Here is a 25,001-nt window from a genome sequence, read left to right as displayed (position 1 = left end):
GGATCAAGTGCTTGTCCACAAGATTATTTCTCACACCCTCCTGCCACAAGCATACCACCTTCCTCCGGGGCTGGGTGCTGCGGAGGACCCCCAGATGTATCCCGTGAGGTCCCTGCCCACAAGGACGGCACCCCTGAGGAGGCAGGAGAGTGGCATGGCTGGTCCAGAACCCAGGCGTGCTCACCTCAAAGCCAGTGCTGTTCTCCCCACCGTAAGAGTTAGGACAACGTTACCACTTTCCAGTATGCTTCTCAGGGAAGTTTTCTGAGCTGCTGGCACACAGCTGAGTCATTCCACCAACCACACAGCAGATCACATGCTCACTGGAGCTACCACACGTGCAAACATCAAAAAAGCTATGTTCTGTGCACACCAGTCTCAGTGTCAAGGTCTACAGAGCCCGTGCTTTGCAGACTCTGATCTAGTGGAGTGAAATGCGACACATAAACTCCTGATTTATCACTTGGCTTAACAGGACGGTCCGTCCAAGCTTCTAAATGGGCTGTTTCTTTTCAACGTGAAAGCACTGAAGAAAAGAGCTGGAGTTCCAAAACCGCATCACTGATACATGAGCTTACATCTACGTCCTCAAAGAAGGAAAGCACCTTCCAAGTCTAATGCCAATACACGTGCTTAAAAAAATCAGATACTTGGGGGCGCCTGGGTGGCTCAGTGGGTTAAAGCCTCTGCCTTCAGCTCAGGTCATGATCTCATGGTCCTGGGATCGAGCCCCGTCGGGCTCTCTGATCAGCAGGGAGCCTGCTTCCCTCACCCCTTCTGCCTGCATCTCTGCCTACTTGTGATCTCTCTCTCTCTGTTAAATAAATAAAAATAAAATCTTAAAAAAAAAAATCAGATACTTGGAAATTTTAATTTTCAAAGACCACTTTTAGTATAATAAAAGTACAGGGAGTTCCTGTCCCCATAACTTTGGCATTGCCTGTCTTCATGTTCATGATTCACACGTGTGATTCGCTCCAGAATGACGACAATGAAGACATCCGAGGTATCTGCACGCACTGCACTATTCCTAGTAAGACATGTGTCTTAATGCGACTTTGAAATAAACCTGCAGGGTAAGTGCTGTTATTTACTTCTACTTCCGAGAAGAATCATTCTCCAGAGAACAATCTTGTTAAATGCATCTTTCCACTGCATCAACGCCACTCAGAACTTAACAGCAGAAAGAATGAGATGATTTGTTTGATTTGAAATGTTCACAAAACAACTGTCTACATTGAATTGATACATCGTGTGTGTACGCATGTACATATACATACATGTGTTTAAAATACTTAACAAATTCATTTTGTTTTTTCCAACACGTTCAGGACTTCATTTTCAGAAATTTTTTTAGAAATAGTACACATTTTATTTAACGTCGTCCTTAAAATGCAATGTACTTACGGACTAAAAAGTCTGGGAGTTGAAGGGCTGGGAATTACAAAGCAGGTTAAAACCACCCTAAGGAGTAAACAGAACTGTGACTCTCCTCCTGGAAATCGATATCCAGTTTCTCCAGAATGACTATGGAGACTGGGTTTATTAAAATAATTACTTCCTACTTCCGAGATCCTTGCTGAGGAAGGTTCAGTCACTGAACTGCGCTGCATTTATAATACTAAACTGGAGCCAGCAGTGCAATAGATTAAAGCCATTTAGGGTGAAAAGAATACATCATGAGCACCCCTGCCATTGACTTTGTCAAATTTTGTTTAAATTTAACAGGGTCTCCCAGGAAGTCTATAATCCCTGTTTAAGAGCTGTAGAGGTTATGAATCAGGCTCCCCGGGCCCTTGTTCTGCCCGGGAGCTCCCCATGTTGTAGGGATGCGGGGTCCCATCAGCTACTTCGTTTCTGTGAACCAACCACCAGTTAGGAACTGGAGAAAGAACGCTGTTACAGACCCGTTTACGGCGCTCCTAAACGTTCTGCTTTCTTCACATGACCACCCTTGTCAACTTGGTACCCAAGGATGTTACTGCAAGGTGACGCATTCGGAACATCATACCACAGTCCTCCCCACCCCGTGACGAGGCAGGGTCTGTGCCACCCGTGAGCGAGCTCTCCCACAGGCACAGCCTCAGCCACACACCGTGAGACCCGCGGGAGGGCTCTGTGGTTGACCACGTACGAGGGCCACAGCTCGCGTTCTCCCTCCCACCCAGCCCCTCCGGAGGGTCATGACGTATGACAGGAGGGCGCATCCGGGAAGAGCTGAAGTAAGGAAGGATTATAAACCTCCACCGAGCACTTTCCTCAAGGCAGAGACAGTGTCCTTAGAACACCAGCTCGAGAAATGCTGAACAGTAGCAATCCTTCGTGCCTGCATGTTGACGCGACTTTCTCTGCCAAGACAGCCTCGTTAACGCGGCGAGCCGGGGAGGAGGCTGCTGCATCCACGTGCCAAGGAGCTCCTGCCTCTGGAACACGGAGGACCTTCCTGGGGTCGCAGGGAACCGCCAGTTCCACTGACACGGAAGCCTGCCTCCCGAGCTCGGACGCGTTTCAGCTAAAGGGAGTTTCAAGTTCTAACAGGCCCTGACAGCTTAAAACCTTAACTGACAGCCCAACTGACCACTACATATTTTTTCCTAAGATTCTTTGTTTAATGAGAAAGGACCCAATGACAAGTAGAGTTATTTAGTCCAAACTTCAATTTCCAATGTAGAGGATACATAAAGGTCCATCTTCCACCAAACTGAACTCAGTTTTTTTAAAAATTTTTTTTAAAGATTTTTATTTATTTATTTGGCAGAGAGAGATCACAAGTAGGCAGAGAGAGAGAGGAGGAAGCAGGCTCCCTACTGAGCGGAGAGCCCGATGCGGGACTCGATCCCAGGACCCTGAGATCATGACCTGAGCCGAAGGCAGAGGCTTAACCCACTGAGCCACCCAGGCGCCCCTTGAACTCGGTTTTAACGTACAGTGAGAACAGAGGCCTTGGTTTTGTGAATCCCCAAGCATCAAGAAGACTTAGTTTGGCTTACACAGGGATAAGAATGGGTCTGAATTTGCTTTAGAAAGACTTCTAGAAAGAAGTGAAATAGAATATGCTGGTAAAACCTTAATGAGAAAATCAAATCGTTCTTGAGTAATCCAGTTACGTAAAATTCTTACTCTATCCACGCTAAGTATATAAGCAGGTAGTAAACAGTCTGTTGAAAAGCAAAGTAACCCATCAGGTATCAATTAGCGTAGTGACTCAAATTCATTCAAGTGATATCAGATCAATAAATTTAGTAAGTGTGTGGGGTGCTCCAACCTGCATGTAAACGATCACTACCTATAATTAGAGTCCTACAGTGAAGGGGAAAAAAAAGCAAAATTTCAAATTTATAGTCAACATGGGAAGCTTATTCTATAACTCTACTTCTCTAGTATGAAAAAAAGGCATCACAAATGCAGTATCGAAATCAATATTGAAACTTCAGATATTTCCTCTTTCCTCCGTGTCATCTATTGCAGTAAATGGTACCACCATTTGGGCTCAGGCCCCAAATCTAACATCTAATCGGTTAATAAGCCCCTTGTTTCCTCCAAACAACATCTGGAATCTGACTACTTCTCACTGCCTCCCACTCACACCCTAGCCTAAGCCACGTCATCCTACACAGCTCCGAATAGCTCTGAACTTTTTTCTGCTTCCACTCTTGTCTCCCTAGAGCTATTTTCCACACCGCAGCCAAAGCAATCTCTGAAAATCACAAATCGGATCACGCCACCCCCTTGCTTAAAGCTCGCAATGGTGTCCCATCACCCACAGTAAAACCTCAACTCCCGACCTCAGCTCCCCAGCTCTACATGGCCGGGTCTCTGCCGGTCTCTCCAGTTTTCTCCTACCATTTCATTCCGCCCCTTTCGCTCCCATCTCGGGGCGTTTGCACCCGCTGCCCCCGTCCTGGACGGCACGTCCCAGGTTACTGCCCGGCTTGCTCCCTGATTCCAGTCTCGAGTCAAATGTCACCGCATCAAACAAGGCTCCCTGACCTCCCTGTCAAATAGACGACCCTCTGGCCCTCACCCTGCTCGCTTCCCTCCACAAGCCCTGTCATGAAGCTGTATCACCCATCTCTTATTTTTGTGTATTTGTCTCTTCCACAGGATGTCAGGGACATGAAGGCGAGCACTTGACCCGCACCTCCACTGCCCATCCACCACCGAGAACAAACAGCAGACACACACTGGCTACTTGGAGGGAGGGCTGTACGCGTGGAGGAGACTGGAGCGCTCGATGAAAGCAGTGCAGGGAAGAGGGAAACGGCACAGTCACCCGAGGAAGCACATACTCATCCGAAATCTCGATATTGAGCTTCTGTTTGGTTTGGCTGAGGGTCGTCCGGTACAGCTTGGTGGCCATTTCAATCAGGTGATCGCTGCTGAAGAGAAAGTCTCCTTTACTAGCCGCTTCCGAGCCCTGCAAGGACAAAGCAGGAGGCAGACTGTCACAGTTAGAGACAGCTCAGGAGGTAACGCTTGCAGGCGGGGCTGTACAAGTGTTTAGTCTCTCGGAAGCATCAGCTATTGGAGTTCACTCTTCCAAATACACCACAACAACCAAAGCGGCATTTCTTCCAACCTGCCCGGAGCACTTGCAGAAAGGTTACCTAACCTTGTGCTGCCCAAAGCTGGTAGAGGACCGGAGGCCCCATCAGCATCACCTGGGAGCTTGTTAGAAAGCAGAGCCTCGGGCCCCGCCGCAGGCCAGCCGCACAGGAACCACGACAGGATCCCGGAGTGTCTGCAGTCAGGCTTGAAAAGCGCTGACCTAACTTGTAACTCATTCTGAAAGAGCTGTTGTAAGAATTCCTCAGTGATTTGGCTAAAAGAAAATAAGAACAGCAGGAACACTCCCAACAAATACGTGAGGGCAGCGGCTCTTCACGCGGGCAGGCCAGGGAACTGGCAGAAAGGATGGGTGTGCCCCACTCCAAGAAACTGAGGCGGTGGGACTGCAGGGGAGGGGGCGGGGGCGGCCTGGGCTTCGGCATTACAAAGTGTAACCGAGGTTCAGAATCACTGTCTTAGGGCTGAATATGCTCCTTTTAAGTTAAGATCCGCAAGCGGGGCAACAGGTTGAACTGACTGTATGGGATTTTCCGAAGTGCAGAAGCCACGAGACAGGGGCACCACCAACTAGACGCACGTCCCTGAATATGATGCACATTTGCTGGCCCCTGCTTATTCAGGGACTATTTACTGTAGCACAGGCACTGCACACCGTGTCTCACTTAATCCTCACAACAACATTATGCAGTTATACTATTATTCTCTCCATTTTAAAGAAGGGAAGAATGAGGTAGGCCCATGAAGTTAAATGACTTAGCCAAGGTCACTGTAAAAGTAGTGAGACAAACTCCAAAGCCTGCATTCTTAGCTACACCGTTCAAATCAGGAGGTCCTAGCTAAGCCAAAAAAGCACAGAAACGTTAAAAAAAATCCTGAGGTCAAAATTACTAGGCAGTTGTTTTATTGTGGTTGCATTCTTTTTTTTTTTTTTCAATTTATTTATTTTCAGAAAAACATTATTCATTATTTTTTCACCACACCCAGTGCTCCATGCAAGCCGTGCCCTCTATAATACCCACCACCTGGTACCCCAACCTCCCACCCCCCTGCCACTTCAAACCCCTCAGATTGTTTTTCAGAGTCCATAGTGTGGTTGCATTCTTTAATAAAAAACTCACAAATTAAAGATGAACAAAGGAATTTACGGAGTTGGTATATAGATAAAAAACAGGAGAAAGCACGAAACACCCTGATATTTCCAAGCACTATTTTCAAACAAGTGCACGTCACAGTGAGTGCAAACCCAAGCTGTTCAGTGAAATTAGAACTCGATGAACAAGTTGATAAATGTGATTTTATCATTCAACTTCAGTTCATTAATCTTAATTACTGAAAAACCAAGCCTCAGATATTACATGGGAATGAATACAGACAAAATCTGCAAATCATTAAGAAGTTTATACATTAAAAACTTCACGTAATAACATTCTTCAGATGTGGAAAATTTTAATCCAGAGGCTCAGGGACTGGGCAAATGCAGAGACCTTTCAGTCAAATCAACAGGTGAACCTTTACCTCTTTGAGGTGGACGGCAAAGAAGCCATCGTTTTGGGAGCTCATCGACACTTTGGTCACATCCACCAAGGGAACCTCGGACTTGATCTGCCCCGACTTCTGATCAGCAAGAAGGAGGTTATTATTTGTTAAGAGGAAAATCCGGGATGTGCTCTAAAACAGAACAAAACAAAACAAATAAGGATCCAAAACACCCCAAGTGGTCCATGAGTTTAAAGCGTTTGTTATCTGTGGAAGAGCCCGTCTGCTTCCCTATCTCCCAGCACACAAACCCAGGTGAACTGAGAACACGCTAAGAACAGAGACACTAGATCAAAGTCATATACGTTTCAGAGAACAAGCAAAATTCCACCTAAATCTAAAGGTAAGGGAAAAGAGCTCCCTTTACAGGCACTCTGCTGAGAATACAAAAGCGAAGCAGACGGATCAGAAAGCAGAAGATGGCTGCCCCAACTGAGGAAGGTTTCTTACAGGCCCCCAGGGTGAGCATTTTTACCTTCCCATTGGCACGGTTAATTTTGTTCACAACTTCAGCGATGATAATCTTTTCTTCAATGGCATCTTTGAGTTTCTTATACTTGGGATTCTTGTTGATTTCCAGGTAAGCTCCCTGGAATGGCTGCCCAACACTACAGGAAACAAATTCCCTCACATTAGAAACGCTTCCTGGTGAAGGCACTACTGGACAAAGGGAACACCGTGACAGCTGATTCTGAAGCACGTAACGTCATCGAAGTTAATTTTATCCATTTTACATGTCACTGATATGTAAGTTGGACATGAAACCTGAAACCTATTTCAAATATACTTTTTATGGGATCATGGCATTTTATAGGTAGGACTTTGATAAAAATCTTATCGTATGGAAAAATCAAGATAGAAACGAGTCGCAAGAAAGAGAGTCAAGACCCTCGTGCACGGTCTCATGCGAAGGGAAGGGCAATTCCTTCTAATGTGCTAATAGAAAGTTAACAGCTGCCCACAAAGGACTTTTAGTGCCTTTAACAATATGTGGCAATGGGAAAAAGAGCACAGATCGTTACCATCACCTGTTTTAAAGAGAAACTTCATTTTCTTGCAGAGAATAAGAAAACCAAGAGGCTGTCTGGGGGAGCACAGACCCAGAGTGAGCACTGTACAAGAGCACTACAGAGCACGTACACTACCACGTAAGTCCGGCCCTACACAGGCAGTGTCTGAAAGAAGAATCAGGCCTCTCCGCCAAGGATACGGCCCTGAACGGACAAGGGGAACACCGGGCGCCAGAGCGCTTTGCCTTCAGACAAACCCCCTCTTGCAAGTGGCACAGTTGTGCACTAAGATGCCCATTTCCCGAAAGGCATGCATGGTGACACCTTCAGGGAAACCTCTTCCAAGACAGCCCAACCCCCGCAAAAAAAAAACCCACACAGAAAACAACCACCTAAAAAAACAACTGTGGCTTCATCTTGAGCTACAAAGTTCTGGCAATTTGCAGATGCAACTTGAAAAGCTTGTGTTGTGGGTGGAGGGTCAGGGAAGAAAAATCCACATAGGTGGTCAGTGCTTCTGGGCTCCCGGCATATTAAAAGGCTGACACCCGCCGTAAGGGCTGCGGCTCCGCACACTGGTGGGAGGGGAAATCATTCCACCCCTCCGACCGCTGCCGGCTGAGCACACCACCGTCCCTGAAAATGGATAAAACTACCCCAAAAGGACTTGGCTTGACATTAATAGATTTTTCCTGTTGTTCACATTCAAACATGTTTTCAATAATAAAAAGTGCTAAGAGCCTTTGAATGTTTCTTCACAGATGTATTTTTCTCTTTCCAGTTTCTGAAGAGTCATCAGCAGGGAATGTTAATTAAGACAATTACTCTACAATTTAAAAATCTATCAAGAAAGTTAAATGGATTGGTTGCTGGAGAGAGTCTATAGGCCATTTTCGTGTCTGAATGTGCTTGAGAGAGCAGACACGCTGAACAACTCTGGATTTAGATACTACGTTCGACTTAGAGGGAGTGGAAACCATCACAAGCCGCCAAATCAGCTGACCCAGCAAGTTGGGTCATTTAAAATATTTAAACCACATGAGCCTGGCAACAATGTTTACTTCAGCTTTCAAAAGGAAGAGCCTTCCATTGTGCATAAAGACACTGAGAATATCAACACAGCATATTGTAATAATTGGGAATATACTTAGCATATAATGATTTTTCATCTCTAGGCCATCCTTTGGGAGAAGCTAAAAGTTGTTAGAGATTTGGCTTGAAACTGTCCAATCTAACTTTTTTTAGAAACATTGGATGAAAAAGGGATAGGAATTCTGGAGAAGAAATGATGAACTTGGGAGATGTATGGATATTCAAGGAAGCAGTCTTTACTGACAACTTTACTGCGCAAACTTCCCCACAGGCGTTCCTGCTTTTATTGAGCACTCGGTGTTTACAATGAAGGAAGGGATCTGACTGCACAGGCCACTGCCATCATGCCCAAGGACTTAGCAAAGACTATCTCAGACCAGGGCTCTGGCAATACTCAGGAAGGGACAGTTCACTCTTCATTACTGTGCAAACGAGCCCCACCCAGCTCGTTCACGGGAGACTGGACCTGGGTCCCAGAGGACTGCCAACAGAAATTGATCAGGCGGGGTCTGAAAATGATGGAAAACTAAAAGGAATTAACAATGTAAATTTATCTTAATAGCCTACACAATTTGTATTTTAAAGGACAACTTCTAATTATTTAGTGAGGTGTTCAGGCTAAGGCCGACGGAGTAAACCAACAAATGCAATCTCACTTCAGCTACGTTTGCCATGAGAGCCACGGTGCAAATGTGCTTCAGTGTATTCATGTCCAGCCGATCATAAAATAATTCATAAAATTAAAAAAACCTCTCATCTATTACTAAAATCAAACTCTGCTAGAAACAGCCTACAAATATATTTGAATAATTTTTAAAATGCTGACTTTTATGGGTAAAGCAAAAAGCCGTAATACCTAGATGGGTATAAAGCCTTCTTGTCTTTGAAGAGTTCACTGGCTTCTAGCTTTTCTTCGTAAATAAGTTTCTGCTGGTCTGTGAATTGGTCCCTGTATTTTTTACACTGTGAGAAATGAAAAGGGGGAAAAGATAATCACTTATAGAAATAAATCTCTACTCAGTCTTAAATACACTAAGTCCACTCAACAGCATCAAGAACAAGACTAAATGTGACAAATGTGTACGAATGCCCATTTAAAAAACCAAGAGCATTTTTCCTTTCTGGATTTTAAAAGGTCAATCTTGGAAAATGTCATAAAAACTGTTGTTTGTACTGTGGGACTCGGGATGTTTCTTCAAAACACACATGGGCCTTGCTGCACAGGCCCTGCTGGGAGAACTGGTCCTCCCACTGCGATATCCACGCCCCCCAATCCTTCAGTCCTTAGGCTGTCACACTCTTTCACAGACTCACAGTATGAACGACACTGTACATCACAACTCACTGCACACATTTACACACACACACACACACACACACACACGGACAGGGGATTTAAAAGCTTCCCAAGATATGACTTTCAACATGTCTTGTACCCCATTATTTTCTATTCTACTGCATTTCAGTTTAAAAACCTGGCCAGTAATCCATGAAATTGAAATTAATCCAGTCATGACTCACAAATACGCTACAACCTTTGGTTGGAAAAATCCTTCTCCGAATCCCCCATTATCTTCCTACAGGGTGGACACGGGACCCGAGAAATCTCCCCTCCACCTGGATCCTGAGATGGCACTGGAGGGACACAGGGATGGCTAGAGGGGCAGGGCAAGGTTTTTGGGATGAACTCAAAGAAATTCTGTTACAAATGTAGTTGAGAACCAATGCCATCATCCTATGAAGGAACGCCAGCACTGCTGCCCACCCTCTCAGGAATGAACACATCACTCTCATTCCCCGCCCTCAATGCCAGGGAGGTATAGGCAAGATTCAGGGGCCGGGAGAGAGCAGGGAACAGAAGCAGAGCAGACCCCTGGCATTACAGGCTCCCCACCATTATTCCTGAAAACGGTTCCCCCGTCAGACTCAAAAGAGGAGATGAGCACAGAGACATTGGTGAATCTCACCCAAACGAATCACTAAATGAGGGGATGGAAGTAAGAATCTAGTTCCACATGTTGAGTGCGTACCAATAGTACACTAATCGTGATAACGTCCCTCTGCATACGTCATTCTGGTAAGGGACAGGCCTACGGTGGCCAGCAGGAAAAACCTTGCTGGAAGATACATCCATCAATCATTCACTTTCTAAATAGCAGCCCTTCAATCAATGATTACATCGCGTTGGTGGTATAGTGGTGAGCATGGCTGCCTTCCAATCAACAATTACATCATATCTAATACTCGTACATGTTTAGCATTCAATATATGAATTGACTGAATTATTACAATAAAGTCAACATCTACACAAGTATCCTGTTGGGATAAGTACCATGACAAGTATCCATGTTGGGCAACACCTAAATACAATGTGATGTTTTCATCAAATTAAGGAAGCTAAAATATTAGGCACTACCAAATAGATTTTCAGCTTCCCTTTAATTCAGGTCGAGCGAAACCTGAACTTCTTGAATGTGTCGTGAGGCACTCTGAAGCCTTCTTTTCCAGTGTATCACCAGGTGTGCACGTCCTCATGTGTACGTGTGTACATGTGTACATGTGCAACAGAGCTCAGACAGTGAACTCCTAGAACCTGCAGGAATTCACTACCTTGTGCGAACATGTTCGGACTTTATCGTCTCTACCTCTGGCAGTATTCTATCAGATTAACATGAAAAACAAACAAATCAGAACAAAACAAAAGCCTGAACTCCTTGAAAGCAACGGGAATTGGAATGAAGCCATGCACTCGCCCTTCCAGCCAGGGATGCAAGGAGACATCCCCAGGAACCGCCGGCCGCTCTCGAATTCTCACGGAAAGCGACGTACAGTGCATGATGCAAAAGTACCAAAGCCCTCAGGTACAGCTCCTCGAGGCTAGAGGAAGAATAGCTTAAAATCTGCTTTTACCTAACACTTCTCAAACACTCAAAATATGATAAAGAGTCTCTGGAAAAAAAAAAACACACACACACACACACAACAAAAAAAAACCTAACAAGGCTTTTTTTTTTTTTTACCCTCCACAAGTGGAAAATCCTTTTAAGCTCCTTGTGAGTAGAATCCAAGAATAGGTAAGGTCTTGGCGGCCAGTTCTTGTCTATTGGAGATAAGGAAGGCATCTTATTTTTCATCTCCAAGAAGTATTTTTGCACCTATGGTGGGTTTGAGGAAAAAAAAAATGCTAGATGAGTAAAATACGCCTGAAAAGACACTGTTTTACATAAACCGGGATCAAACAGACCAGTCTGTAGTGGAATTTAGCATGTTTTAGTTGATAAAATGTTGTAACTCCTCTGGAAAATCTCTTTTTTACTCTGTCTTCGCTGGGAAAATCAAAGCTATAAGGTGGTTAGGAGAAAAGAAGAATGCTAACAGTAATACTAACTTTAACATTAACATGAATACTTACTCCAACTAACACTAGAAAGCTGCATGTTTAAGAGGTAGCCACCAGCCACGGGTGGCTGCTATTTAAATCATAAGTAATTAAAACTCCAGTTCATCCGTCATGTTCGTTACATTTCACGTTAGCCACACATGGCTAGAGTCCCCTGTCTGGCACCACGAGGACAGAGAACATCTTCGTCACTGCAGGAAGTTCTACTGGGCAGCACACTGCTCTAGACTACCGGAGGTGGGCCAGGCGCTGTCCGAGCTTTCATTTTACATTTACGTTACATTTCATTCCGCTCCATTCTACAGATGACAAAAGGAGGCTCACAGAAGTCATGCGCTCACGTCCCAGACCTGTACGTGGCCGAGCGAGCTGGCTCCAGGGTCCGCACTCTCGGGAATGCTGGAACCCGCCCGGGCTGCCAGGGCTGAACCCTCGGAGACAGAGGGGAATGCTGGCACAGCCTGGCTCTCCTCCACCCTCCGCCCACTGCCTCGTCTGCCACCCCCGGCCTGCAGCAGCTCCCGGCGCCTCAGCAGGACAAGATGCTGGCATTCCCTTCAAACCCCTATGTTGAAATCCTCACCCTCAAAGGGACAGTAAGAGGTAATGGGACCTCGGGGAGGAAATCAGGTTATAAAGTCACAAGGGGTGGTGCTCCCGGGATTTAGTGCCCTTTTCAAGCAGTGAGGAAACCAGGAAAAGGCCCTCACCAGGACCAGACCGTGCTGGCACTCTGACCCTGGGCTGCCCAGTCTCCAGAACTGTGAGAAATAAGTGTTTACTGTTTAAGTCACGTGGTCTGTGGTATTTTCATTACAGCAGCTCGAACTAAGACCCCTGACTTGCTTGGGTTCACCTTCCCCAGACTATGTTCTGTCTAAGAAGAAGAACATTAAAATAGAATGGCAGAGGGGGAGGGAGAGGGACAAGCAGACTCCCCGCTGAGCAGAGAGCCCAATGCAGGGTCTCGATTCCACAACTCTTAAGACCATGACCTGAGCTGAAGTCAGATGCTGAACCGACTGAGCCATCCAGGTGCCACAGAAGAACAATTTATTAATTATTTTATTGATCAGATGTGGGCCACTGATAACTTTCTGACACAATTCTACCTGAATTTGGGAGGAACATGATAAAAAAGTCACAATCTCTCAGTGTCACAGCGAGGATTTAATTGTTAGCAAACAAGTCACTTATTCCTGAGGTGATGCTATTAACTAATTAATCCAATAATGCTAATTAGCTAATAGAAAGTGTAAACTTACAATTCTCTGAAGCGTAAATTCATAAATTTTCTTTCCAGCATTGGCTCTGAAGAATTTCCTGTACTCCCTGCGCACCTTTAGAAAGAAGCAGTGGAATACAGAGGTTAATGCCCATACAAAGACGTATCTCTATTAAAAATGAAAACAGGCAGAAGGAGTAAAATCTCTACGTGGTTTTCTGGATATAGTCAAATAACTGAAACACACTGAGACAGTGGATTTTAAATCAGAGAAAAAGAAATTAAGAGATTCTAAGTGATAATACCAGAATGTTTTGATGTTTTAAATTCTCTCAACTAGTTTTTAAAGAGCCTGATGATTTGACAAGAAATGCTCTCCAACCTGCAAACTCATCACAAATCAAAATACATTTCAGAAAAAAAAATTATCTAAGGTCATTTTCACTGCAGATTGCTCTTAAAAGGTAAAACAATGCCTGAAGAACTCTACTGCAGTTTCCAAAAGCTCTGCTTAGTCCTGTCTTTGGTACTGCACACTGAGAAGAACTAAATGTGCCCAAAAATGAGAATTTGAAAAACGGCTTATAAACCCATGATCTTCCACTTAATTGCATTAATTTTTCTCTAATCTCTGCTCCTGCCCAAGTTTCCACTAAGCACTATCACAGCATACGGCACATCATATAACGGTTTAACTTTCCCTATTTGTTCCTTGCTACGCTGTTGTGTTCACTTGGCTTACTAACGTCCAACAAATAAAATAATTAGGTGAGGTGTTTACCAAATAAATGAGTGATATAGTTAAGTCTTGAAACTAGAGGAAAATATTTAAAATATTTATTACTATCCAGCTGTAAATGAGAACATTAGATTTTGGCAAAACATTAGCCTATTTGAGTAATTCAGACATTATGTACCTTTGTCTTTTGTCTTTCATTTTCTGGGTTTAATTGCACATGTTCAAAATATTTCTACATTAGGGGCTATAACCTAGCCACCTACTAACCAAATTCAGTTTGTAGAGAAATGTTTTATATGCTAATTTTTAAATGAAGAACGTGACACAGGAATTCAAACTGCAAAATTTCCTAAGCTCTAGCAACAGTGAGCCCGTTCCTACATAACAAGGCCTACATGGACCACAGGAGCTGTTGTTGCCTTTACGAGACAGGCCTGCTCCAAACTGCTCGAGGCCCCATCATTCCACATCCAGGTGGATACCTGTCCTCTGCTGCTTCCCTCCCCTCCACGGCCTCCCTAGAACTTCGGGGCAGGCGAGCGCCAGACCCGCTCTCTACACTTGTGGATCACTAAGGTCTAACGTTTCTGATCACCGTGTGGGCAGCTCTTCTTTTGTTCTGACTCCAGGTTACTGGTTATCCAGTTTTTCTTTCAGCCAGGGAGCTGCTAGATTCAGAACCGTTTCACATCTCAGACTAATGAAGTTAGTAGGGACAAGGAGAAGAAAACTGAAAGCTATTAATTGGCTCCAGGAATTTTAATAGCGTAGGAAAGCAGAGAAGGTAGAGAGAGATTCCATGTGAACACATCCACAGAGATACGGTGGAAGTCCTACAACATTTAGCTGAATGTCAGTGTAAATGAGATCACTGTAAACATGCTTTCTGATATTCACAGGAATGTTTCTCCTGTAGTATTCTCCAGAATCATGGCTACATACAGAGAAAGGCCTGGTGACGCCGTGCCGGCATATGGAGTCGGTGCCCCTTGTGGGCTCTGGCAGGCCTGAAAGGATCCACTGAGCTGTATCAATTCCACAGGAACTTAACCACTTAAAAAACAAAACTACCTCTCTTATCAACATCATTCTTTAAAAGAAAAAAAAAAAGCACAAAATGATTACATTCTTGGACTTGAAAGAAGTTCCATCTTATTTCATAACAATGGTAACATATTAAAATAGTTCTGTTCTATGGGAAACTGGTGGAAAAAAAGAGTTACCTCTAGAGGAAGCCCAGTTACCTCCAACTCAAACCTACAATTCACCTACACACTGAATTTGATGTCCAGGTTGCTAATAGAAACCCCTAATATAAAAGTATTTCTGAAGCTGCTGTGTGCAGTTAGTTAAACCCAGAAAACTAAAGATGAGTGTGGTGTTGCTGGCAGAAATCATTACACAGAATAAAAATCCTGACTCAATGTTTTGTTCCTTCTTTTTATGAAAATCAGAATGCAAATTAGAACAAGTGAATAAAACGGGAAATAAGATCCTTTAAAAAAAGTAGTTAGAACTTGTTCACAATTCTTGAAATAGAACACCTTACATTCTTCTTAATTACTTTAAAAATTATTTGATGAGTATTCAGTATCATCAGAAAGGTTAATTTACGAAGAGTTTATAGGCTCAACTTCTAGGGGAAAACGCAGATTATTCAAAAGCAGAATGTACAGATACTGCTAATGCTGTTAAGATTCGGAGCCAATAGTTTCCTGGACGGCATTTCCATCTGCAGAAGATGAACTGTTTTACTATTACAGCAAAAATAATAAAGAGGAATAATGTCAAAAAGGGGCCTAATTATCCCCCAAAGACAACAGGGGTGGCGCCCCATGGCAATGAGTTACTGAATACAAGGAAGACACAATCTTTATTGACACTGCCTCGGAGCTGCTCTCAGGGTTGGCTGGGGCTCGGTTGTATTTACTTACATGCACTCTCTGAAATGAACCCTGCCCTTAATTAAATGGCATTTGAACCTGAAGTTCTCTTTAATCTGAATGACCCACTGCCAGTCTTATTTGTCTGAATCCATACTTTTATGCAAAATCCTTTGGGTTCTACCCTGAACGATGAGAATGGCAGGCACTTTGCAGAAAGCTCTGCTCCAGGAGCTGTCACTGGAGCAGAACAGGCGGACAGGGGCCAACAGAGCCCGAGATCCCCCAGATGGCCACTGCAGGCCATGGGTCAGCTTTCGGCTCCACTACTGTAACTGTGTCTCGTGCATTAAAAACAAAACAAAACAAAAAAACCACAAACTTCATCCTCATAAAGAGAACATTAAACAGAACTTGGATAACAAAGTGTCTTCTTAGATAAAATACGCTACAGGGCTAACTACGACTGTAAACCTATTGTTTAAAGAAATAAGCCACAATAAAATCAGCAAATATTAGTGCACAGGTTTGTTCTCAAAAAGAAACGCAATTAGGCAAGATGACATTGTAAAAGACTGTGCAGACCATAAGCAAGCGTATCGATTGTTTTCTCGGGGTTAGTAAGTGCTAGGCTTCATCAAGTTCACCGTGGGCAGAAAGAAGGGGTGGGGAAGTACCTTCAGTCCAAGCCAGTAAGCCCAAATGACAGCGACTGCATGCTTACGCCTAGCCTCCTCCTTCAAGCGTTTCAACTCCCTTCGAGCCTAGAACGTTTTAGATGGTAAATAAAAGAGACAGCCCAATGCAGACAGCACAAATGACCAGAAAAAGACACCCCACCAAACAGAAGAGCCAATTTATGAATGAGGATTTCAGAATAATAGAGGAATTGGGCATAATCATTTAAACCCAAAGAATCAGCACAAGACCAGTGCAGTCCCTTGACTTTAGTGCACGGAGCCTCTGTCCCAGAGGAAGGCGATCTGTGTGGTACCCAAGGTTAGCTCACTTCTGCCCCACCTACTTCCATTTTTTTTTCCCTTCCTCCTTCCCTGTTCTCTCTCCTTCTCCCACTTCCCTCCCTCTCTTTCCCTTCTCCAAGCCTTCAAACTGTGAGTGGCAGCTCATGCCTTCAGCAGATTTCCCTCTGCTACCAGTACACGGGGCTGAGGACCTAGGAATTTCTGTGTTCATTCATTCGGATGTATAAAAAGACAGCTCTTGCGAACAACTGTTTGGAAAATGGAAGGAAGATGGGTTGTTTTCTCTGAAGTTCAAACAAAAAAATAAAACTCAAAATCCTTTCCTGTTAGAAAATCCGACGTAGCCCTGATCGAAATTCAGTGTGAGCTCGAGGCCCCAAACAGTGAAATACACAGATGATAAAAGTGAAACGACTTCTAGGTCTAAAAATCAATCTTAGGGGAGAGTCAGACTAGGGTGTTTTACTGTAAAAGATGAAACAAGCAGTGATTTTTCATTACACGGTAGTACTGACTGGGAAATGAGCTCAGGCAGCGGGAAAACCCAGGGATGACTGTCGAAGCATCCCTCTGCCTCTCCTAGGACATTTCCCTTCACTTCCTAAAGGAACTTGTCTGTTCGGCACAGATTTTTCAAGGGAAAACACAAATGAACAACAAGTCTGGTGACTGCTTTGGGCAAATTAGAATCTTTATACAGGCAAACAGAATTTTCTCATAAGATGGGCTTCTAATGCTGACAAGGTACATTTAAAAACATAGGACTCTATTGATATTTATGTTTCTAACTGGAATACACATTTTTAGCAGGGATGACCTTTGATTTCCTAAGTAACAAAAACATCTCAAAGCCTCGTCCCTTGGGGTATGTGAAATGTTCACAGAGCCCACGACTCTGCCTGGGGATTAGTGAGGGTATTTCAGGAGGCCTTTGTTTCTGAACACAAACAGCTGATGCTGAAATTCCTGGGATTCTTTGGGGGCAATTACAGCTAGCTTTGCATGAACACAGCTTTCTGTTAAATCACAAGTGATCATTCTTTGCACATACAACATTTCGCTTATAATAATCAATGGCTGCCTACAACACAATTTCATTCACGGATTAATATGTTTTAAGGCATGCAGTAAAGGCGGTCCTATTATCATCGTGTTGCAAAAGACCAACTGAAGCCCAGGCCTGAATATTCCCAACATGCTCCCCCACCCCCTACCAAACAAAAACAACTCAGGGAAACTGTCCCTGTACGTTGTGGGGTTGGAGGGAGGGAAGGGGGACGAGAAAAAAACAAAACTAAACATGCATGTTACTTGAGAGTTATTTTGTGTGTGTGCGTGTTTTTTTTTTTAAAGAGCAGCTACATTAGTGCCTCATTAGCAAATCATTAGTCTTGCTGGCCTAGACATGCTTAGGGACCCTTGCGGGCAGCACGGACACACCCGCATCCAGGTGTATTAGATCCGGCCGCTGGGACATGCACCAGGGCGAGCCCATTAGCTGGAGTTGTTCGGCCCGACAGGCTAGAGATCCGACCTACGGCGGATTCCGGGACGAGGAACAGGATGTGCGAGTCAAGTACCTTAGATCCAAGCCAGTAAGCCCAAATCACTGCAATAGCATGTTTATTCCTAGCCTCCTCCTTCAGCCGGCTCAGTTCCCTTCGCGCCTGTGATGCATTTGGAAAGGAGTTACAGAACAGTTTAAGGCAAGAAAGGTTACTGCTGGTTCCCAAAGGGGAAGGCGGAAGAAAGACACCGGCCACCATCGGTCACCGTCACGCAGTTAACGCGAAAGCGTGTGCCACCACCCCACACCACAACATCGGAGACACAGACAGGAGAAGGCGTGCTCAGTAGCTCAAGCCAGTGAAGCATTTCCGGCCCCCGAGAGAGGGTCCGCGGCCCCGCTCACTCCTCCCGACCCACTGCCTTCCCGGGGCGGCGTGCGGCCCACCTGGGTGCCGTGCCAGTAGGCCGCGATGGTGGTGGCCGCCTCCTCGCAGCGCTTCCGGTGCTTCAGCTCCCGCAGGATCTTCCGGGCCTAAGGGGAGGAAGCCCCGGGAAGACAGAGTTAACACCAGCAATTCCCTAGTCACTGGGAACAATACCTCAAGAGCCAGTCATCGTATCCTTCTCAAGGGAAAACTCTAGAGCTTAAAGAGAGGAAGAGGAGAAACTCAGTGACTGGGCCTCCCTGGATGCGGAGAAGGCGGAAAATGAAGACGTCCTCGAGCTCGGCGGCAGAACCCCCGCTCACACCGAGACGGCAGCTCCTGCGCCTTGACGGTGACAGGAAGAAAACGTGAGCACAAGCAGCAGAAGCCCGTGCGTCGGATGGAAGGAACGGCTCTCAGAACGGGTCTGAGATCTCTAGTGAGCCGTCAAAATCCATCATTTTATTATTGTTCTGTAGACGGCAACTGTGACTCGTGCTTTTTATTCAAAAGAGATGTTCAAAATCTTGCTAAAATAATCTCACTGGTCCAAAACCAATGGCTTCTTCCTAGCAGTTGCCAGAAATGGACTTTGTGGGGGCCGGAGAGAACGCGGTTTGGAGGCGGACTCTGAAAGTCTCGAGTCTCTAGTCATGGCCCCATGGGGTCACAGAACTGGTGGGAGGAACTTCCCTTCCTCTGTGCGCTTGGATTTGTATTTTGGCATTTGCTGTGGGACAACTACCAAAGTGTCCCACAGGCCTCCACAAAGGTCAGCAGATGCTACGGAGTCCTGGCCCAGGGCTCTACCCTCTGAAGGGGCTCTGGGCCTGGGAACCACCTTAGAACAGGCCCTCTGGACCCAGCTCACTCCACGGAATATCCCAACAGGAAAGTGGTCAGGACAGGCCGTGCAGTATCTTTGACCTAGAGCAAGGGTCAGTCAACTTTCTGTAGAAAGCCAGATGGTCAGTGTTTCTGGCTTCACAGGTTTTATATTCTCTATCACAACTATTCAATTCTGACGTAACGTAACAGTGCTAAAGTAGCCACCCATGAGATGTAAATAAATAAGCAACGTTTTGTAACAATAAAACTTTATTTCATGAACTTTGTATTTATATTTGTATATATATTTATACGAAATTTGTACCCCATATAATTTTTAACAAGTCATGAGATGGTTCTTTTTTTGCTATTGTTTTAAACAATGCCAATGCTTTAAAAATATAGAAGCCATTCTTTGCACAAAAACAGGCATAGGCTTGATTTGGTCCAAGGGCTGCAGTTTGCTGACCTCTGAACCAAGCTTGCAGGAAGGACCTGGAGCTAGGTGATGGGTGCACTGTGCTCCCCATTAGAATGGCCAGGGCTCAGGATGTTTTGATCATTATGGGGCAGTCCATAAGACGGTCACTAGGAAGTTATGGAAGGAGCGGGCTGGGGGCGCTGAGGTCCAGCAGGACACACAGGTGCAGAGGCAACAGGGTGCGTGACATCCCTCCGGGCTACATTTCCCTTGCAAACAGGGGCAAGAGGATACTGAAATCATGTACAGTATTATTTCAAGGACTTCCTGCTCTGAGAACAAAGCTCTTGAAAAGAGAGCCAGTTGGAAGGACGCAGTCAAGACATGGTCACAAGGGCTCCCGTGTCGCCCATAATATTTATTCTTTCTATCTGACTGTTTACAGGGTAGGCAGGAGACGAGGAGCTCTCCCCTGCAGGGTGACCTTGAAGACATCATCCTTTGTGAAGAACATGAAAACCCCAAATAAACAAGGCTCACTTCTCTTAAACTTACCTTCCAACCGCGGATATAAGACTGAATTACCAAGGTAGAACTCTTGATCTGTTGATACCTCTTTTGTTGCTGTGGGATAAAGGGGAAAGATATTAGCGGCTCTATGTACATATCTGTAATACACACACCTGCAAGGACTTGCTCACTTAGTGCAATTAACCCTTGATCTCCATGTTTCTTCTGGGAACCAATATGTAAAGAAATCCAAATATCAAATGACCCAAAATAATTACAGTTAATCCAGAGAACGCTGTAAGGATGCTACATGTAATTCAGTGATCATCACTTTAACGGAACTGTGAAAACAGAAATGTGAATCTGACTCCGCCCCTGCACTCAGGGATGTGCTGCGGACACCAGTCAGCAACGTGAAAGAGAATGTCTCCTGGGAGAGTCGAGTGAGCCCCAACCAGGTTCAGATACAGCCACAGCTGCCTCCGGTGGAGGGGCACAGCAAACCCAGCGAGCCTCCAGCAGGAAGGCCTCAGGTCAAATGCTGGCATGGCAGTGTCAGTGCCTCGGGGGGCCCTTTTTACTTCTAGGGCTGATGCCTCAGAGAGTGGAGGCCACTGCAATCCCACTGCCAGAAACATGAGCTTTGCCTAGATTTCATGCGGAATAGTCACTGGCACGTGGGCATCTGGGGCAAAATTTCACAGCTTTACGATGTACTGATGTCATCCTGTGCCTCTTTCACTTTGGAAATGGCGGGGGAGACATGCCCTTCAGCACTCTAGACTATATTTGGGAAGCTCAGAGGACACAGGGTGATCTTAACACATGAGCAGCAAAGCAGGAGAATGCCAGAGAAAAAGACCTTGGACAAGTCACCAACTTCTCTGGGTCTCTATTTCCTCATCTGTCAAATGAGGAGCTGGAAAACCTCCCAGATTCCTCATGGAGGAATATTCTGTGTTGCAGAACAAACTATACCCACCATCTCTGACTATCACTTCTGACACCTACTTAGTACCTCACTGTTCTCTTCTGAAATTCCTAAATGGCTTGAAAATAACTCTATCTCACTTTAAAACTCATCTCATAAAAAAACACAAACAAACAAACAAAAAACTCATCTCATAGATGCATTAAACAGAAAATGGATTTTAAAATAATCAACAAATGATGAAAATAGGCATGGAGAAGATGTTTGAGTTATCTGGTTGAGGAAAAATACTGAGTCTAATCACTGGCTTGGATAACATAGCTCAAATTCTGAAGCAAATGTAATAAAATTAATATTTTCTCTGAAAGTTAGGCTATCATTTGTTTTTATTCTTCAAATCAATAGTCCTCGTAGCTCTCACCACTCTGATTTAATGATACGTTAACGTGGTGGCTCTTTTCATCGTCTGGAGATCCAACAGCTCTAGACAGGGAGGGAAGGTGCTCATGGCACCCACTCTTGGTTTGTTGCCTTGTCTGTTTCTTTTCAGCCTTCTGATGAAATGCCCCCTTCCAGAGGTCTGCCTTGACCATGCTGTCTAAATTTATATCCTAACTCCCTGCTCTTCTTTATCTCAGTATTCTTGTTTCCTTCCTAGCACTGACTACAACCTGCAATTGTTCTGATTATTTACTTGTTTATACCCATATTGTGCCTCACTAGAGAGCATCCCTAGGTCAGGAATGAGGCTGTTTTGCTCATGGTGCTCTCCCTAGAGCCCCGCAGAGCAGGTATTGCAAAAACGTTGGTAGGATTCAAGATACAGAGGAATTCACTACACTTCCAAACTTGGATTTTCTTAATGATCTCAAAATGAATGATACAAAGGGTCCTTGAGGACTGGCGATTTCTCGATCCCCCTTTTTCTGGCAAATACAAAATAGAGCATTATGAATCTGCAGAAATGCCATTCTGGCACACAACGTGCCATTGTTATGTGCACAGAAGTGAACCCACCACAGCCCAGGGTGGTGACAACTGTCCTCTGCAGAACACAAGGAATGCATCTACCATCGTGCTGGACAGGTTCATACAACCATGCCCATGCTAGTGGTCGCACCCATTCAACTAGAGGAAGCAGTTTTAAAGATACTCTCTTAAAGATCAAGCAATTTTTTTCCTTTGGCTTAATCATTTAAGTAGCTCCTTAATTCCTCAAAATTGGACATGTAATGCTAAGATGTACGACATGAGACTAGGTCAGCAACACTATGTCCTGGTTATACACTGCCTCCTAGTAAGACATTTCTGTAGGAGAAAAACAGAAAACCCTAAGGGAGATCTGACAGTAAATTCCATTCGTCTTCCAACTCACTCTCTAGAGCAAATGTGTAGAATGAGAAAACATTTGGGATTAGTGCTTTTATCTCTAAAATTCATTTGTGAGAACACAGCCTTGGTTCAACCCAGCCTTAAGGCAAACCTCCAGGCCTCCATCAAACATGTACTCTTTCAGTGAGACATCTATAATCAAGTGAGAAAGAAAATCCCAAAAAGAAATTCCATGTCCATTAAGTAAACACACTTAATTTTTGAGTCTTTCCCCTACTTAGTATGCTAGCTTTCTGAGGACTAAAGGAAACCCAACTCTCTCACCAAACCCAGAATTCTACTCAAACGTGGCATCAGTTTTCTGGAATGAAGCCATTTTCAGTACGGCTACAATACATGGAGAACAGCCAATTATTCTAGAAGAGTGACCCTACCGTCTGAAGAGAGTTAAATGACACTGCCCCTTCCAATCTGATGAGCAATTTCAAGATTTCAGTCTCCCACGACAGGTAACTGTAGCAGTGAAAGGCAGCGTCGTGACACACTAAACCCGAGCTTTCAAGTTGTCCTGGGTGCAAACCTCATCTCTGCCACTTAGTGGCTGTGTGACCACGCGCAAGTTCCTTAATGACTAATGCCTCAGTTCCCTTGTCTTTAACAAAGGTGCCACAAGAGCACTTGTTCCATGAGGTTGCTGGGGAAACTGAATACGTAAATATGACACATACAGTTAAGTATATAACAAACATTTGCAAATGAGCATCATTATTACAGATTTAAAAAGGTCGGAGGCTCTTACCGCGTATCTCCTGTACCAGGCGGCTATCACGATTTGGCTTTTTCTCATTAGTAGGAAGTGTGTGCGGCATTTCCACCCCCGATAAATTTTCTGAATGAGAGTGGCCAAGTCCTCAAGACGCTGCTTTCTCAGGTCTTCTAGTTTGAATAACTAATAAGAAACGACAGATGGATGTATCAAAAGTCTACCAAAACTTCATAACATGCATGAAAGACATCCCCAGGAGGAAAAAAGTCATGATGCTAAGTTAGGCACATTGAGAAAAAAGATGAGTAACTGTCTTAATTACAGATGAAAGTAACAATAACCCTAAGAATACTGATTTTGACGAAATCATACAAGATCCACTATTTACAACAGGATGACGCAGAATTTATGACAAATCAGAGAAGGGCTGCACTGGAAGCCCGCATTTACCTTCACACTCTCATGGGGATACAACTACTGAGGGTACGGAGATGCTGAAAATGCTTCTCTCTTGAATAATTCATTTTCCAGAGTCTTCAAATTTCCAAATTACCAAAGACACTGCTGCATTAATTATACTTCATGCCAGTCTATATTCATTTATGAGAAACATTCCCTTGTAGTTCCTACGTAGAACTTTAAGTGCCCTTAAAAATGTTTTCAATAGGAATGTCTACATGTACTTCGAATAGGGTTGTGTTTCCCAAAATTACTGCATAATTCAGCTATAATAAATATAGACTGAACTTACCCCAATTCCTATGAATTAGGGAGATTATAGCACCATTCCTTTAATAGTGTTGTACAATCTATCAGTTCAAAGATTCTGATGTTTCATAAAAAATACACACTTTCTTCTCCTGTCCCCTACTCTCTCATCTTCCTGGATGTCTGCAGTAAGAACAAGAATGTGCTCTCCTGGCTGCATCCTGGGTGATGTAATGAAGTTAAATATCCTCTAAGGACTTGCCTATATGATTAAAAGTTCAGAGGCTCAAGCTTTTGGTTACATACTGTTCTTGGGTTCCGGATGAATATCTTTGATCTACCAAAGGAATATTCTTCCACAGGAATCTCTAATTCATTAAACAGAACCTCCACACCAGCCCTATAAAAATAAATAAAAGCAGTGAGCTTTCTGAGTTACAAAAAGAGGTTATCTTTAATCATGGTATTGGGTTCTCAGCAGCATAAAAAAATAGCTTGATTTCCAAGCTCTTTCAGTAGGCAGACTTTTGTCAAAGATTCTTCAGACTGAACTCCACAAATTAAACCGAATCCAGTAATGCTAAAAGAATAAATTTGGGTTCAGAACTATGTAGTCTAAGAAAATATGGTATTAAAGCCAGTATCTTGATTTCATTAGCAGAGGCAATCTTTGTATCAAATATACCCATGACAAAGCACCAACCAGAACCAAGAGGGGTACAAGAAATTCACATCCATTTTGAACCTATTCAGTTAATTCTTGAAAATATTTTCAATATTGTGCTCGTTCGTGCCTCACAGCACAGCAGAGCCCAAGAGATAATGCTAAAGGCCAGATCAACAGGATGTGATGAAGCAGACGCCATATGTGATGGGAGCAAGGCCTGAACTGGGCTCGGATTTCTCCAACCTGGACCCCGCTTTCAACACCAATCTTTAGCCAAACTTCAACCCACCAATTTATGGACTAGGTGCCAGGCAGGGAGTAAAGACATGTTCTGTGTATTATACGGTAAATACGGACCATAATACCCTGGCAATTAGCAGCAGAACAGCACCCAGATCTGACATTATCTGGGTATTGAACCGTGCATCAGAGACCGTATCAGATATCTGGAGTTCACCTCCTTGTAA

At 44.2% G+C, this 25,001-nt stretch overlaps 1 protein-coding gene across 6 annotated transcripts in view; it reads right to left on the bottom strand.

Annotated features, from left to right (window-relative positions):
* MYO1B (myosin IB) overlaps nt 1-25,001 on the bottom strand; it is a 179,790-nt gene that overhangs the window by 2,228 nt on the left and 152,561 nt on the right. For 2 of the 6 annotated variants that reach the window (XM_044241189.1, XM_044241188.1), the window contains 12 exons: nt 24,174-24,267; nt 23,193-23,342; nt 20,176-20,244; nt 18,392-18,478; nt 18,018-18,104; nt 16,132-16,218; nt 12,873-12,947; nt 11,228-11,362; nt 9,064-9,170; nt 6,581-6,713; nt 6,085-6,237; nt 4,290-4,417 (listed from right to left, as the gene is read on the bottom strand). In XM_044241189.1, the coding sequence (XP_044097124.1) occupies nt 4,290-4,417; nt 6,085-6,237; nt 6,581-6,713; nt 9,064-9,170; nt 11,228-11,362; nt 12,873-12,947; nt 16,132-16,218; nt 18,018-18,104; nt 18,392-18,478; nt 20,176-20,244; nt 23,193-23,342; nt 24,174-24,267 (1,305 nt within the window). The remainder of the gene's footprint in view (nt 1-4,289; nt 4,418-6,084; nt 6,238-6,580; nt 6,714-9,063; nt 9,171-11,227; nt 11,363-12,872; nt 12,948-16,131; nt 16,219-18,017; nt 18,105-18,391; nt 18,479-20,175; nt 20,245-23,192; nt 23,343-24,173; nt 24,268-25,001) is intronic. The other 4 variants (XM_044241190.1, XM_044241191.1, XM_044241192.1 and 1 more) reach the window with 2 other exon arrangements.

The sequence above is a fragment of the Neovison vison genome, chromosome 3 (assembly GCF_020171115.1).
Source record: "Neovison vison isolate M4711 chromosome 3, ASM_NN_V1, whole genome shotgun sequence".
Lineage (NCBI taxonomy): Eukaryota > Metazoa > Chordata > Mammalia > Carnivora > Mustelidae > Neogale > Neogale vison.
This window is presented reverse-complemented; position numbering and strand designations above follow the sequence as displayed.